Source organism: Beta vulgaris, chromosome 6 (assembly GCF_026745355.1).
Source record: "Beta vulgaris subsp. vulgaris cultivar EL10 chromosome 6, EL10.2, whole genome shotgun sequence".
Classification (NCBI taxonomy): Eukaryota; Viridiplantae; Streptophyta; class Magnoliopsida; order Caryophyllales; family Amaranthaceae; genus Beta; species Beta vulgaris.
The window spans coordinates 62,774,815-62,790,999 of NC_079207.1; the positions used below are offsets into that span (position 1 = coordinate 62,774,815).

Below are 16,185 nucleotides of genomic sequence, written 5' to 3' on the forward strand. Positions count from 1 at the left end.
TGATTATTTGAGTGATTTGTGTGATTTTTATAACGTAATTTTCTCAATTATATGGTGAATTGTAAAGTTTCTTCTTTTAAGTAATTTGTGAGTGAGTGTTGTAAATTTATTTTTGGTAGTTTTATTTGAGTGTCAATTTTGATTTTGATGTTAGTTTTGATTTTGACACTCCTTTTGTAATTTAGAAAGAGAAGGGGGGCAAAATAGGCGTTTCAAAAGAGGACACCATTGCTCCCCCCTTCCCTTATATAATAGAGATAATAGAAATAGATTTCTAAAAAAACAAAAAAAAGGAAAAACGGAAAAAAAACGTTGGGCAGACGCGTGAAGGTGAGGAAGAGAGAAAAAGATTTTGAAAACAACACGTTGAAACTCACTGAAAGGAAGAGAAAGACTGAAGAAAGAGAAACTGAAAAACGAAAGCCTAAACTCAGGTCGGAGGAACGACGCCGGTCGACCGCACATTCGCATTCGCCGGAGGAACGACGACGAGCGGTGAGAATTGAGGAAGAGGAACGAAGTCACGAATTTCGAACGAAGGAGTCAGGAGCGGTGGTCGTGAGCAAGAGCCGAAGAGGAACGAAGCCACGAAGCAACAGAGTCAGCAGACGAAGCGACGCCGCCACCCCCACCGCCCACGTCCATTCGCCATCGCCGACCTCCTGACACGCCCAACACTCACTGACTGTGTCAGTCAGTAAGTTTTCTAAACCCTAAATTTTAGTTTTAGTTTTTTTTAAGGTAATATTTACATTGTTTGTTGTGAATTATGATACTTGTGAAATGTGAATTTGTGATTGTGGATTTATGGTTGTTGATTGATTTCTTGCTGGTTTGGAATTGGTCATGAACTCATGATTTAGGAAATTGTTAGTTTGCAATTTCAAATTTCTAATTAGGAAATTGTAAATATGAGTTTATTTATAATTGAAATATTGAATAGTTTGGTTTGATTACTTTGATATGTAATTGATTAATGTTTATCAATTTAATAGGAAATGTTAAGTGAAATACATTCACCTAATTCTAACAAGTCGAAGGCTAAGGAAAAACAACCCTATCTTCGATAATTTATCTCTAAAAGAATGAAATCCCAAGAAACCTCTTCACCCGCTCATAGTGAAACACCTCAAAATGAATCTCCTTCATTTAGTTCTTCCCAAACTCATGATGTTGATATGGATGTTTCTAGTTTCTTTTTTTTTTTTGTCATTTTTCTTAGATTGTAAGACTATAAGCATTTTGGAATTTTGAATGTAAAACATTAAGTATTAAACAATTTGTGTTGTATTATTTTTTTTCTAATTTTTTTCCCAAATGCTCGACGGTCGGATTTTGTCCCTCCACTTTGAGCATCCTTGTTCCGCCACTGCTAATCAAGGAGTTATGCTAAACCTAACATGGTATCAAAGCAAAGGCTCTAGATCTCTTTTTTTCTCCTCTTTCCTTCTGCCGTGCAATGCATCAATCCTGATATTGGTAATCCTATCAAGATTATATATATATATATATATATAGGATCTTGTGAAAACCACATATATACTAAAAAACTGAAAACACCACATCTGGGCCGTCTATTATTATTATCCTGTGGACACAAGTATTTAGCTTCCATTTCTTTTTTTCTCTCCCTCTCTCTTGTAAACAACATTACCCAATTTCGTTTTACCAAATACTTTCTCTCTCTTGTTGCTATCTCTTCTAGATCGTGCTAAGTGAAGCTCCTTTTGCAGCATTTTCCAATCTCCATTGGAGGAAGACCTCCATTGAAAGTTAAGTAAGCTTTCAATTTTTTTTTCCAGATTTTAGGTTTAATTGAAGATTAAGTATCTCGAAAATTTAGAATTAGGAAATTAAAATTCAAAGCTAATAAATAATTTAACGCCTTTTGAAGCTTGATTCGAAAGTTACATATCACAATTCATTAGTTTCGAATGAAAGTATCTCGAGATTCATGGGTTGGGAAGGGAGTTTTGATGTTTTCGAGAGAGAAAGAGAGGAGCTTATAACGTCGAGATGTGTTACTAATCTGTGCGAAATCTAACGTTTGAGATTAGATTGAAGTTTCCAATGCAACGACTGAGATGGTAAGTTTTCAATTTTCAACCTCCACGGAAGATTAAGTAAGCTTTCAATTTTAATATGAGCAATGATTTGTAAATTAATGAGCAAAAAACACTCAAATTGAGCAAAAACATAATGAGCAAAGTCTATGAAATTGAGCAAAAACAAGAAATGAGCAAAGTCTCTGAAATTGAGCAAAGAATTTTGGTATCCAGATTTTCTATTATGAGAGTTGAGGGAGAAGAAGAAGGTTGAAGAAGATGAAGGTCGAAGAAGAAGGTGGGGATATTAAGACTCAAAAGTTACTGTAAGTTACCCTTCGTTAAAGTTACCCTTATAATACTCAAAGTTATCCTTATAATACTCAAAGTTACCCTAGAAAGATGAAAATTAATTATGACATAATAAAGTTATCCTAAACGTACTAAAAGTTACCCTTATAATATACTTCCTCCGTTTCTTAATAAGTGCAACATAGAGAAAGTGGGGGAATACCAAGGAATGTAGAGAGAGAAAGTTGGGTCCACAATAAAGTAGAGTAATTCAAGTGATGAAACACAAAAGTTGTGGTCCCCTCTTGCTTTTTGGTGGCATATTTGTAATAATATTGTGCTTTTTTTACCATTTTGAGCTTGGTTGCACTTATTGTGATTATTCCAAATAAGGAAAGTGTTACACTTATTAAGAAACGGAGGTAGTATAAAGTTGCCCTTGAAATATATAAAGTTATCCTTAATATAATGAAGTTACCCTAAAATAGGCAAAAGTTACCCTAAAAGTGGTAAAAGTTACCCTAAAAGTGGTAAAAGTTACTCATGTTCTTAGTTTTCAGACTAAGAGTTGTTTTCGCAGATCCTACCCCCCTATATATATATATTCTCTTAATAGGAAATTAGAATCACCACCACCTTAGCACATTCACAAGGACACAAAACAACACTAGGAAAACCTATTAACAACTGGAATACATGAATTTTAACAATATTACATTGTTGTTATACAACTACTAATTTGAAGTAACGACGTCATTTTAGTCGTCTTTAGCTATTTACCACAAAACGGAAGCTTCTTTATTTCCTTTTAAATTTACACACTTTGACTTTGACATTAACCACACACTTTACTTTGACATTAATCGTGGTTGTACTTTATACATAAAGAAACCATAGTCATATACTCATATATAGGAGCTTATGAGAATAATTAATCTCAACATATATTTTCAGAGTAACCTTCTTTAACATTTTACCTTTGATTGTAATTTATAATATTAACGAGAAAATATATACTTCCTCCGTTCCATAATAAGTGAAACACTTACTATTTTAGAATGTTTCAAAATAAGTGAAACATACTTCAAATGGATAAAAGAAAGTGACAAAATGACAAGAGTACCCATCACAAACTTGTGTGGTTTGCTTTTCTCTCTCCTCCTTTTGATAATAAAAAAGGGTATTTTATGACTTTTTGGCTTTTGAAAGTGATGTTTATTAAATCTTGGGCCCAATCCCTATGTTTCACTTATTATGGAACGGAGGAAGTATGTTTGAAAGCGTGATATAGAACTATATAAATTAAAACAAAACATTCGTAGCACACCTCTTTATTCCTTGCTGTTCACAAGTCACAACCCTATTATCTAGACCAGTACAAAGTGACTCGACACGATTCAATTTTAATTCTTTGGGACCAGAACAAGAGATTTCTGACCCGAAACTTAAAAATGTCCCGAACTAATGAATTCGAAAGTTCTGGATTGGAGTAAGAATTGAACCGACCCAATTCGATCCGCCAAATTCTAATTATATTTTAAAGAATTATGTCCTTGATAAAATCCAAAAATACACCCGATCCATATTTGACTCAACCTGTATATACCAACTTGAAACCCGCTTGCCAAACCCATTGGACACTATGGACACTGGAAAAAGGGTTACTGTCTTACTGATATAGTGATATGAATATCGAGTTAAACACCTACAACATGGCGAAGACGCTACAAAATAACAAAAGTACAAAACTCTCTCCTCTTTCAATCCAAAACCCCAAAAACCCCAAAAAACCCAAAAACCCTTAGAACAAAAGTACAACGTTCGTGAGTCGGACCTCCTGCCTGGCTGCCTCGCCTACCTGCTCGGAACGCGGTGAACGACGGTGGGCGATAGACGGACAGATGGTGGACCTCCAAGAGTTGTGACTAGGTACATCATCTGGTCAATTTTCTTGTTTTACTTTACAGATTAGGGTTTCATCAATTTCATGATAATTGGAAAATAAATTGCAATTTCACTTGTTATGGGTGTTTATATTTTAGATTATATAATTTAGAATTGTTATAAATGTTGATTTTGTTGTTTTACTTTGATTTGGGTGTTATTGGTGTTTGAAAATTGAAGTGGCATTATGTTTGAATTGGGTGTTATTGGTGTTTGAAAATTGAAGTGGCATTATGTTTGAATTGGGTGTTATGTTATCACTGTCATGCTGATTTTGTTGATTATATTTTAGATTCCATATTTGTTTTACATAAAATATATATTAGATGACAGAAATGCATAATTGGCCTAATTACATTTGTGATTTTGGTGAAATGATACTAAGTATGGTCTATGGCAAATTCGCAACATGTTTCATTTAGAGAATGATTTGTTTTTGAATGTTAGCATGAATGATATTGTAAATCGATATCAAAACATGAAAACTCGTCGTGAACAATTGTAACAATTTTTACTACTATTTGATTGTATTTTGTAGTATTATTTGGATATTTGGTTTTTCTAGTACTATTTGGTTGTATTTTGTATTATTCTCGGTTATATATTTATTTTCTTTTCGATTAAAATTTACTTTAGAGTATTTTTTATTAAAAAATATTTTGGTTTAGTGAACGGTAATTGTTGGTTCATTAGGAAATTCCTGGATCTGCCACTGCTTAGAATTGTATCTCTAATTTCAGGTATTGATTTGAGTTTCGGCTTCTGAGTGCTGAGTGCTGCATGAAGCATTTTATCCATTCCGAAATTATTGTATAATATAGTGTGATGAACAGCTTGTTGTTCCAAATATCTGCTTATTCTTCCTCAATTATCCTGAAATCAGCTCGTTCAATAGCGGGTAACTCTTCTTCATTGTATGGGAGTTGTTATTATTCCAATTTATCTTGGAAAAGGAACCCAGTTTCAAAATCAATCAATTTGGGATCATCTTGTGTATTCGCAAGGCTTGGTGTTGTTCAGTGTTATTCTACAAAGAAAAAGTCTCCTCGGAAGCCGAAATCAAAATCTAGTACAGAGGCAGTAATGGAGGAGAAGAACGAGAAGGATGCGTATTTCGTGGTTCGAAAGGGGGATGTTGTTGGTGTTTACAACACTTTCAGTGAATGCCAAGCTCAACTTACCTCTTCGGTCAATTTTTTTTACTATCCTTGTCCTTCATCCAAGGCTTTCTTTATTTTGTAGCTAATATTTCTAATATATACGAGTTTTCCTTAGCTTTTGCTGTTCCACTGTTGATGTCAGCTAACTTTTGTCCAAAATGGTGCAGATATCTGACCCTCCAGTTAGTGTGTATAAAGGATATTCCTTGCCTAAAGATGCTGAGGAATACCTTGTCTCTCGTGGCCTTAAGAATGCTCTCTATACCATCAAAGCTTCTGATCTCAAAGATGATCTTTTTGGCACACTTGTTCCTTGTCTTTATCAGGTAACATCAGTTTCAAGTCAATAATTTAGTGGGGGATGTTAAATAAATTTCTAATTTATTCAAGCAACTCTATTTAGCCTTTCCTGTCAAAATTTAATTGCAGAGGTATTTCCATTGCTGTTTAGGAACCAACATCTTCTAAAGATGAAAGACCCAGTATAGATTTGCCACAGAAGAGGCCTCACGATGTGCTAGAATCAGGAAATAAGGTTAGTAGTGTACTTGTTTTTTCTTGGAATTAAGATGCAATGAATAGTAGCTGTTGTGGATATATATCTCTTCTTGAGCAATGGAACCAATTGGAGTATTACTATTTACTCACACATGTGTGACATTGTCTGGTCAATATATAAGCTTTGTGATATGATCATATGATACAAATTGTCATAACTCATGTCCCTAAGACATCATGATTCAAAAATATTTCTTCTAGCTTACCTCCAATGATATAAATACCTTTCAGAATCTCCACAGGTGATTCTTAAATAGACATACACATAGCAAGGACCATCTAGCTTTGAACGCGAGGACCAATAATGCTCGACTAGGCTGCCCCACCCTTTTCATCGGCACCTCTGGCCCAAAGCTCTCCACCTCAACTTCCTTAAATGAGGTTGGAATCAGGGGAGTCCAGATAGGACCTGGGGATACTGCACTGACTCGGAGGCCCTTCTGTACAAGCTGGAGGGCCAAGCCCCTAGTGAAGGCCACATAGCACCTTTGGTAGAAGTGTAATCCAGTAATGAAGGACTGCCTTTAAATGCGACGATTGATGTAATATTGATGATGCTGGACCCTTCTTGCATATGCTTCAGGGCATGCCTATACATATGCACACAGAAAATTACCATGTTACTGACATAATTTACAAACTTCAAAAATGGTGTGGGATAAAATATTAAATAAAATTTTCAAAATGGTAGTAAGTTGGAAATATATAAAAAAATTAGGTGTCGTTTGGGGTCATTGGATGTTCATGTTTGCTACTTAACTTATGCATCATCCTTAAGGACTGCATTTTATATTTTTCATAAGTTGTAGTAAAGTCAATGGAAAACAGAGGTATTCACATTTCCTAATTGGGAATTGTAACATTCCATTTCACTGAATCTGTCATGTGTTGCCTCTAACAGCAGAAGTGGAAAAAACAGTGAACTGGATCAATTAACTCTCAAATTGATCTTCTTAAACGGACCCAATTACCAAAAGAAAACAAAATGAGTTTGTTAATGCTCTCACTTCTCAGAAGTGAACTGCAACAGTGTCCTCAGTGGGTGTTGCAGACTTGTAGTAGTAGCTGGACTATTCTATGAAGTATGAAATAATTAGCCATGTGATTTAGTGCTCATCTTGTGACTAAGAAATGGGAGAAGATGTTTGTCCTGAATACTCTCTCAAGTTTCTGCTCACTGACCTCCTCTATAGTCGAGCGTTCGTATTGCTCAGAACAATTATTGACCAGGATATATATGCGCCCGAAGGCATTAACCACCTCGTCGACCACCCTTTTACAGTTCTCATCATAACCCAAATCTGCTGCAACTGCTATGGGGTCTTTTGCACCAGTCCCCTTGGCACTTTTGATAAGCTGAAGGGTATCCACAACATCCTTGTCCTTGTGACCCTTGACATATGTAAAAGCTATGGTCTCCTCCAGTCACCAGAGCCACTTTCCCCTGCCATCATACCAATTCAGACAATAATTTAAATACTTGTGCATGAAACGTTTCTAACAAGCTGAAAGTGCTTGAAAGATTCCCTTAGTAGCTCACCTACCATCAGACCAATTCAGACAAAAATTTAAATACTTGTGCATGAAACGTTTCTAACAAGCTGAAAGTGCTTGAAAGATTCCCTTAGTAGCTTGCATTTTAAGATGGCATAAGTTAATGGAATAGAAATTTGCATGCAATATAAGGTATCCACCTTGAATGTACTTGTTAATGGATCTCTAACTCCTAAGCTCAGCTATCTTTCTTAGCTTTCACTAACATGACTACTTAGGGCCTGCTGGACATCAGGATGAGTTTTCAGTATTTGGCTTTGTATCTGGAAGTCATACTCAAAATGTGATATAATTAGTTTCAACTCAAAAAGTTTTCATATTTATTTCTATTGGAAAGGTAACATTTCCATATTTCTGTTTTTTTTGGAAATATGTGCCTCATTCACTCAAGTTAGATTGTATCCAAGGTTGTAGTTTCCATCGTTAGTGTTTTTTCTGTTCTCTGAAACTGATAACTAAAACCTAAAAAATAAAGAACGATAATGAACAGTCCCCAGAATGTATAATATCGTATCTCTTAAGTTTTCGTTTTAACATTTAAGAGGGTGTTTAGTATAATCAATGTAAACGGAATGGAAAGGATTTGGATAAGGAGGGAAAATGGAAATAATTATTGTTATCTTTAATAGTTGTTTGATATCCTAGTGGAATGGAAACAATGGAGAGGTTTATGATTGAGGAAGGTAACGTAATTGTTTCCACTAGTTTGATGAGGGTAACAAATGGGGGATTATGTTTCCATCCGGAAACGGTATTCGTTATTTAACCTTCGTACCAAACAATTAGAAAACGGAAACGCTTATTTGAGTCCGTTTCCTACATCAAATATTCCCATACCATACCCCCCACCCCCTCTAAAGCTGTAACGTTTCAGCAACTCATTTGATAGTTTCCACCAGGAATGGAATTGTGTACATCTGGACCATGTCTAGAAGAGATTAAACCCAAGATCTTGTTGTACTATAGAAATTTATGAGCTGAATCTTCTCCCTTCAATCAAGAGTCTAACATCTAAAGGACTTGATTAAAATCCGAGTTAATTGAGTAGCCTTTTCCATATTTCGAGCTTAATAGATAAGATAATTGAGAAGCACAATCAGCTATATACCTGCAGTTTGTTGGCCGGCTTGTATTGAGAGTGAGCCGATTCGGGGATATGATCCATCACATGCTGTTTCTGTGATGAACTGATAATTTGGGCAGAAAAATTAAGGAAGAAGATGATGATTTTCGATTGATAACAATGGAAAATAACAGAATTTAAAGATAGTTTATCAAGTTTTCGAGTGACTTGACACACTCCCAAAGCTAACCACTAAAATGAACCCTCAAATATTTTCTTCATATCCTCTTCTCCCCCTGCTCTCCTATATTTATAGTCTACTTGCCTTATTTTCCAAGCTAACATATTAACTAGAGTATATTACCAAAATACCCTTTCCCTCCTAGGCTAGTCTATTACAGTTTCCCAGGCTGAGTCTCGTCTCTGTGCGGGGAATTTCTTCCATTAGTCGCCACGGTGCAGGCTTCTTAGCAACGATCAAAGAAGCAGAAAAATAAGAAGATGAACATTAATATGGTGAAAAAAAGCACGAAGTTAGAAAGCTCTTGTGGTGGATAGTGGATTTATGGTAGTAGTTTGAAGCTCTTGAATCTTTTATATAAAGAGCTTATTCAGCTTGGGGGTGGACGTGGCAGTGTGCATGGAGTCCATGCGTGTCCTGCAGATCACTGCCATTAGACATGTCTGATCTGCTGAAGTCTGAAGACCAAATTTAAGTAGAAGTTGTGGCAGAAGGCTAATGTTATGACGTGAAGCTTCTTCTTGAGTTCTCTCATAGTAAGTCATTCTCATCTCCTTTCACCGCTTCTGGGGAAATAGTGAATCCTAGTTATCTGTAAGATTTTAGTGTCAGCTGTCCTCTAGTACAGTTGTACCATGACTGATACATTAGTCTGAGACTTCTTTCTAGATGTCATACAGTAGTATCCAGATTCTTGAGTGGGTCTCAGTCTAATATACCTTATGTTACTTGAACTTGGGTATCTGTTTTAGATAAAGGTACGCTGTACGTGTCCAAGTGTTCAAATCGTCTGTTGTTATTTAAAAAGTTCTTTATTTTGGTCTAAATTGAATAATTGATTGTGCGGAAACGTCAATATTCATGTCAAAGTATCGAGGAACCAACATGGATACTTCAAGTAAAATAAAGAGTCCAAATAATAAAAGATATTCATATCTTCAGAATCTATACTCATATTTGCTTTTTATAATGATCAAAGAACAGTAGTAATAATACTCTAATTTGGTTAGACTCTTTCTTAAGAGAACTTTTATAAAATGAAGCTGCAACTTGTACTAATAGATTTAGGCGTTGGTCTTTTGCACTTATTTTCAATTCAATTCATCTCAGACACTCTCTCATGTTCTATTCAGGCACTCTCCCATATTCTGTTCAGTTCAGTTTCTCTCAGTACATAAAAACGGGGTCATATTGGTCAGATTTAAATGTTTGCGACTATGGAGAAAGAATGTAACCATTCGTTTGGCCGGAGAAAGTATAGTTCCATTGCCTAACGTCAAAACTCGAAAGCATACAATTAATCGGTGGAGCTGGCACAAGTTAACAAGTGATCTTTGCGTAGTAAATCTATTTTATTTGCTTAATGGTTCAAGATACTGATTGGGGTGGGGGGAATTTCTCTTGCCTTTGCATGGGTTGTCAAGTATCCACACCGGTTTGGTCCACTAAAGGGCAAGTAATCCTCAACTCATCGATGTAGTTCTAACATGGATAAGACTATAAGAGTTCGTAATTTCTATTTTGGTGGATGGTGAAATAAAGAAGGGTTGTATGTCTATTTTGGAATTCGGATAACTTGGTCGTAATTTCCCCAAATATGAAGGTGGTGAACTGGGTAGCCTCTTTTTCTATCTTTGTGTGTATTGCAAAGACATCAAAAATGCTGTTGCAATTGATGCTCGATTTTATGGCGTTATATGGAGCTCATGCCTTCATGGAGAAGATTGTTTGGGGGTCTATATGGAGCTTTGGGTTGTAAGGTCCACCTTTGCAGTTTTTTATATGGAAAGAGCTGGGAAATAGTTGCTGTTGTGGCATTTTACCTTCATGGCTGTCCTATGATAATTTGGTTAGAAAGGAATGGCTTCACTCTTGGAAGGGTTTTTCTACTTATTGACTATTATTTGAACTATGGTTTATCTACCCTGTTCGTCAGCTTATGCCATAGGGGGCCTTTAAAATATCTCTATCTCAGAGAGATACAAAAGTGAGGCTATCACTTCCCTGTCCTGTTTCCAGTTCCTTATTTATTAGCCTGTGAGCCCTAATATCTGAATACGAACTTTCATTCCCCCCCCCCCCTCCAAAAAGATGTGATGTGTAGATGATGAACATATATTGTAAATTGAAAACAAGGCTCAATTCTTGACACTGTCAGTATGAAAAAAAGTCATTCTTGTTTTCTCATACTGCACTAACTATTTTGCAGGAGACTGTCGGATTGCAGTTGACCTCCGTTGATCCATTGAGCAAGCTTCAGAAGTTAGATCACATGCCTTCTGATAGTGTGAGTAGGCTTAAATTGGTGCAGACTCTGAAATGTATTTTCTTTTGTTGACATCCTTGTGTCCTCTATATGAAATAATGTATATATGAATCACAGGTGCCCGTAGTATATGTGCATTTGCACTAGGTAAAACTCAGGCTTTCGCATGAGGAACAGGATTGGAATTTTTGATGCTCTTTTATTGAAAAAATAATGCCGTAAAGTTTCTCGTTGACTTTCCTGTTTGTGATGTGCAGCTTTCCTGTATTATTCATTTTGATGGTGCTTCTAAAGGAAATCCTGGACAAGCTGGTGCCGGAGCTGTACTTCGAGATCTTAATGGAAGCTTGGTATAAACCTCATCTTTTTATTAATAAAGTTGATTCCCAATTCTTTTAATTGATATTCTGATGTAAGAATCTATGTAGATATGTAGAATACGTCAAGGCTTGGGAATCGCAACCAATAATGTTGCTGAATATAAAGCTCTTATATTAGGATTAAAGAAAGCTCTTGAGATGGGTTATACCAGTATTCAAGCGCTGGGTGACAGCAAACTTGTCGTTATGCAGGTTTATCTTCTCTTGCTTTCTTTTCCTTCTGCAGGCCAAGTTATTTAAGTTGCTATCTTTTCACCAAGGAAAACCACTCTCTGTGATACTTTTAACTAAGCTATAGTTGTGACTTGTGTGAAGATCTTTGTTGTCTTTTGTTTTGCTCATTCATGAGTGATAAGTGAAAGAAGGGATGTTAGCCTGTCTTTTATGTAACTACAAAATTACTTTCTGACCCTGGGCAAATTCAAATCACTTACCAAGCAAGGTTTTTTCATTCTAGCTATGGAATTAAGGATGGAATTGCTAGTATTTTTCCAATGTAATCATGCACCAAGAAATGATAGTTCATGTCGCTTTTTTCTCTTAACTTCAAGAATTTCTGCATTTTCTTTCTTAATACAGGGCCAGTAATGAGCATATATGAAACTGAACCATGGCCTTCACCGCCGGTTTTATGCTTGCATTGGAAGTTTTGTCTTGCCTAACTCATACTATGTGCCTTTACCATCACATTTTATGCCTTTGCTACAAATTTGAAAAGTGAACATGTTTAACTTTTTACTGCAACTTCTATTCTTGCTGAGACTGTTTAACGCCATTTTCTAATTTGTCCTCAATCAAGCTGATACTTTTATTAGTTCAAAACTTGACATTACTCTTCAATGCAGCTTCAGGGTTTATGGAGAGTCAAGAATCAAAACATGTCCGATTTGTATGCAGAAACAAAGAAACTGAAGGACCAGTTCTCTTCTTTTGAGATTACTCATGTTCTAAGGGTGAGTATGCTGCCCTAGATCCTAGAACGTAACAGCTTTCGGTGCCTTGCAATATCTATTAACTTTTTTCTGGTTACGTAGACAATTATGCAGCAGTTTGGCTAATTATGCATATTTAAATTGATTACTTGCAGGAACTGAACTCTGATGCTGATGCACAAGCAAATTTTGGTGTCCATCTTGCTGGTGAGTTACCCTCTTGTTTTCTGATCTTTAGGAAATTTTCTGGGTTAGGGGTTGACGTGTCTTGTGCTGTTATAGATGGTCAAGTACAGGAGGTTTTCCAGTAGCAGAATCATCCTGCTCTTGCTCCTGCATTCATTTTTCGGCTTTCCAATTTTTAGCAAGGAAAAAAAATTCACAAGTGAACAAATTACAGTATATGAATGATAATTGCTTTTGAGGGTGAGATTACTCGGAAGATACACCAACATTATTGGCCCTGCGACATCTAAGTCGGCAGTTGCATTACACTTCTGAGACCTGACTAAATGAAGACAACAAAAGCGGGAAGATAGACTCGGAGAAACAAAGCCAAATACTCGAGGGAATATTTAGGTGTCATCAAGATCTCAGTTACTATATGGAGTAGCTCTATTTGATCTTTTAAAACTTAAAGAACATCGAATGTTCCATGTATGTAGGGATATTTGTCAAATGCGAGCTCTTCTCGCGGCCTCTTTTTTGTCAAAGAGTTTCATTGTCATATTGTGTAGTGGATTTTTCCGAGCTGCATGCCTGTATGGCATAATTGCTTTGCAAAGAGACATGTCATGGATATCAAATTTCTGGCTCTCTGGATCAGTGATCACATCAAGCCGACCTAAAACTTAATGTGACAACTTTTGGTTAATTAATCAATCATTGCAAGTTTATTAGTTATAGGTTCTATTTTGTCTAACTTATGAAGTTGAATATAATTTCTAGTAAGTTTTTGTTCGCTCAAGTGCCGACACAAAAGTTGATACGATATGATACCACGATACGAATTGGATACTAAAAACTTGGGTAGTGTTGATGATTTTAATCTAGGTTAGTTAATCGGGTCAACATGATATGGCACGTCTTACTTAATAGGTCTAGTTAGTGTTGAGGTTTCCAACATAAAGATAACTCGTTTCAACCCGTTTAATACAATTGTTATAGCTTAGCACGATAGGGATCGAACACGAAAAAAGTGGGTTAGTGTCCAGATATTCCAACACGTTTAATTAAATGGGTTAATATGAGACGACAAGTTTATAGTGTCAAAGGTTTCCAACCTGTTATATATGACATGAGCACTTACATGACGCGAACACGACCTTTTTGCTGGCTTTAGTTCACTCCCTCTTTAACTTTTCTTCCTTATCTTAATTTTTCTGAACTTTATCAACTTTTCTTATTTTTGTGAAATTGAGCAAAAATATGATAAATAGAATATACCCTACGCTGTCGAATCACCATGATAAATGATAATATAATACATTTTACCAAAAATGTCAAACCACTTTCTTTAAAAATGAGAAAGTCGAATTCTTGTGTCTATGACTATATTCCAAAATAAGTAAATTGGGAATGTCAGCGAGTATAGTTGGTAAAACTTTTGTCAAAAAATATTACGATATGAGATTTTGGCTAAAATGATTACCGCTTAAGTTTAAAAATATTAAATTTCAATTTTTTTATTAACACATACTATTAGTTAAAGATGTATAGAAAAAAGCTCTTAAAGAGGATAAAAAAATAGGTTGAGGAGAAGATTGTAAAAAAAGGCAGTCCAATTGTAAATTGTAACTGTAAAAGAGCGTGGGTTTGGGTTTTTCAGTATTTTGTTATGATGCGGAACCTTGTTGTGCGAGCTCTGAAATTAAAATCACCGGTACCGGCAGCAGCGCCGGCGAAATTTACCTCGAGCGTGGCTAATCTCGCTGGCGATGACGATGAAGAGCTGAACCTCAATCTCAATCTCGCTCGCACGCCGTCAGTTGCCGTCACTAAACCCTCCCTCCTTCAGCCTCGTGTTGTCGTCTTTGACGGTGTCTGTCGTCTCTGTCATACCGGTTATCTCTCTTTCTCTCTCTCTCCATTACATTACTATCTAGTTTCAAATGCATGATCATCTAAATTCTGAATCAGAATCTGTTGATTCTTGATTTGATTGGCTTGATAAGTGAATTGTTTGCAGGTGTTAAGTGGATAATTAAGGCAGATAAGTATGAAAAGATCAAGTTTTGCTGCCTTCAGTCGAAGACTGCTGAACCTTATATGGAACTTTGTGGTGTCAAAAGAGAGGACATGCTTCGCAATCACCGCTTTATATTCATTGAAGGTCTAGCCCAATATCATCAAGCTTCCACAGGTTGGTTTCATCTACTTCCTATTCCTATTTAGCTTTGCTACCAAACTGTCAAATTGTGAATTGTCATTGTATCTAGTTATCTAATGCCTTGCCTAATTGCCTTGTAGAGTTGTATTCACATTTCACAATGTCAAATTGTGTCTCATCTTTGATTTCAAATGAAAATGATATATATATTGGCATTATTTGCAGCTGCATTGAAAGTTTTGTCATACTTGCCATTCCCCTATTCAGCATTGACCTCTCTCTCCGTAATTCCAACTCCACTGAGGGATGCCATCTATGATTACATTGCTAAACAACGCGATTGCGAGAAGGAACATAAATGTCTTGTTTTAAAGGAAGTGGAGATGCTTCAACGCTTTATTGACAGGGAAGAACTTCTCGACCAACTCTACTCTGATTCAGATGTCTAGTTGCCTTGCTTGCCTAGTTTCTTCAACTTATCTTACTGGTATAACTTGTATATAGTAGAGTAACATCGACACTTAAGACACAAGGTTTGTTGTTTGTAAATCAAAGGTACAATACAATACCAAACACTCCAATTTTATGTCAATGGAAAACTCAGTTTTCAAATTTGTTTGTGCTAATAGTTGGGGGGGGGGGGATGTTATGACTTGGTTTCATCCAGCCTTTTCCATCTGCCTCGTTGATTTTTGGGTCGGATTCACAAGCTTGGTCCTGATCAATTTTTCAGTCCGATATTTGCTCTGGTTTTAATCCGATCAACAGGCCTATCTGTCAATTTATATCACCAGAGCTTCAAGAAAATTTTTCAGAAGATGTGAATATCTCAGCATACTCTCTACATTTTTGTTCTGAAATGTGACGATTGCACACGCATGAGTATAACAGAAGCAATGACATTACTTCAGTCTAATATCCTAACTTGTAAATGGCATGGAGTTTTAAGAAAATGAGTAAGCAGCAACAAAATGATGCACAATTTTTTCCCCCAGGAAAAAAGTAATAAGTACTCTGATAGTCTGATATGTTCGGAAGCATTACATCGGGACTCCTATATAGGACTATATTTATACAACAGCTCTTTGAAAACTGAAAGCGCAAAGGTGCAGGATTTAGGAAGAGGTCAAGGTAGGACCTTCACAAAGAAAATGAGCAACTACAAGTATTCATACTTTTTACGATGTTCCTATTTTTGTCCTTAGTTTTTGAAAAAAGCTGAACACTTTAAGCAAAAAATAACAATCAAGCTCCAATTCTAAAGATGCTACATTCATTGAGTTTTTGCCATTTTGAGTAGTGTGTCACTTAAAAGGAAAGTGACTCACTCAAAAAGAAATGGAGGAAGTATGTCTTAGTGTCTCCCTCTCCCTCCATTCTCTATCTAGTGCTGCTAAGAGAAGGAAGGGTAATCATGGGGAT

General features: G+C 36.1%; 2 protein-coding genes across 3 annotated transcripts; both read left to right on the forward strand.

The window, feature by feature from the left end:
* Positions 1–293: 293 nt before the first annotated feature.
* Positions 294–13,394, forward strand: LOC104908454 (hypothetical protein). Of its 2 annotated transcripts, none has more exons than XM_010697572.4 (10): positions 294–697; positions 5,021–5,468; positions 5,608–5,766; positions 5,892–5,975; positions 11,066–11,143; positions 11,380–11,472; positions 11,551–11,694; positions 12,348–12,455; positions 12,590–12,641; positions 12,717–13,394. In XM_010697572.4, exons 2-10 carry the CDS (start codon positions 5,106–5,108, stop codon positions 12,743–12,745), a joined length of 1,110 nt encoding a protein of 369 aa, XP_010695874.1. In that variant the 5' UTR covers positions 294–697; positions 5,021–5,105; the 3' UTR covers positions 12,746–13,394. The 2 variants fall into 2 exon arrangements, with proteins under 2 accessions (XP_010695874.1, XP_010695875.1); XM_010697573.4 differs by lacking the exon at positions 294–697 and adding an exon at positions 3,665–4,265.
* Positions 13,395–14,202: 808 nt separating this feature from the next.
* Positions 14,203–15,375, forward strand: LOC104908453 (uncharacterized). The gene is made up of 3 exons (XM_010697571.4): positions 14,203–14,497; positions 14,623–14,796; positions 14,989–15,375. The coding sequence occupies exons 1-3, from the start codon at positions 14,272–14,274 to the stop codon at positions 15,210–15,212; spliced, it is 624 nt and encodes a 207-aa protein (XP_010695873.2). The 5' UTR covers positions 14,203–14,271; the 3' UTR covers positions 15,213–15,375.
* The last annotated feature ends 810 nt before the right edge of the window (positions 15,376–16,185 follow it).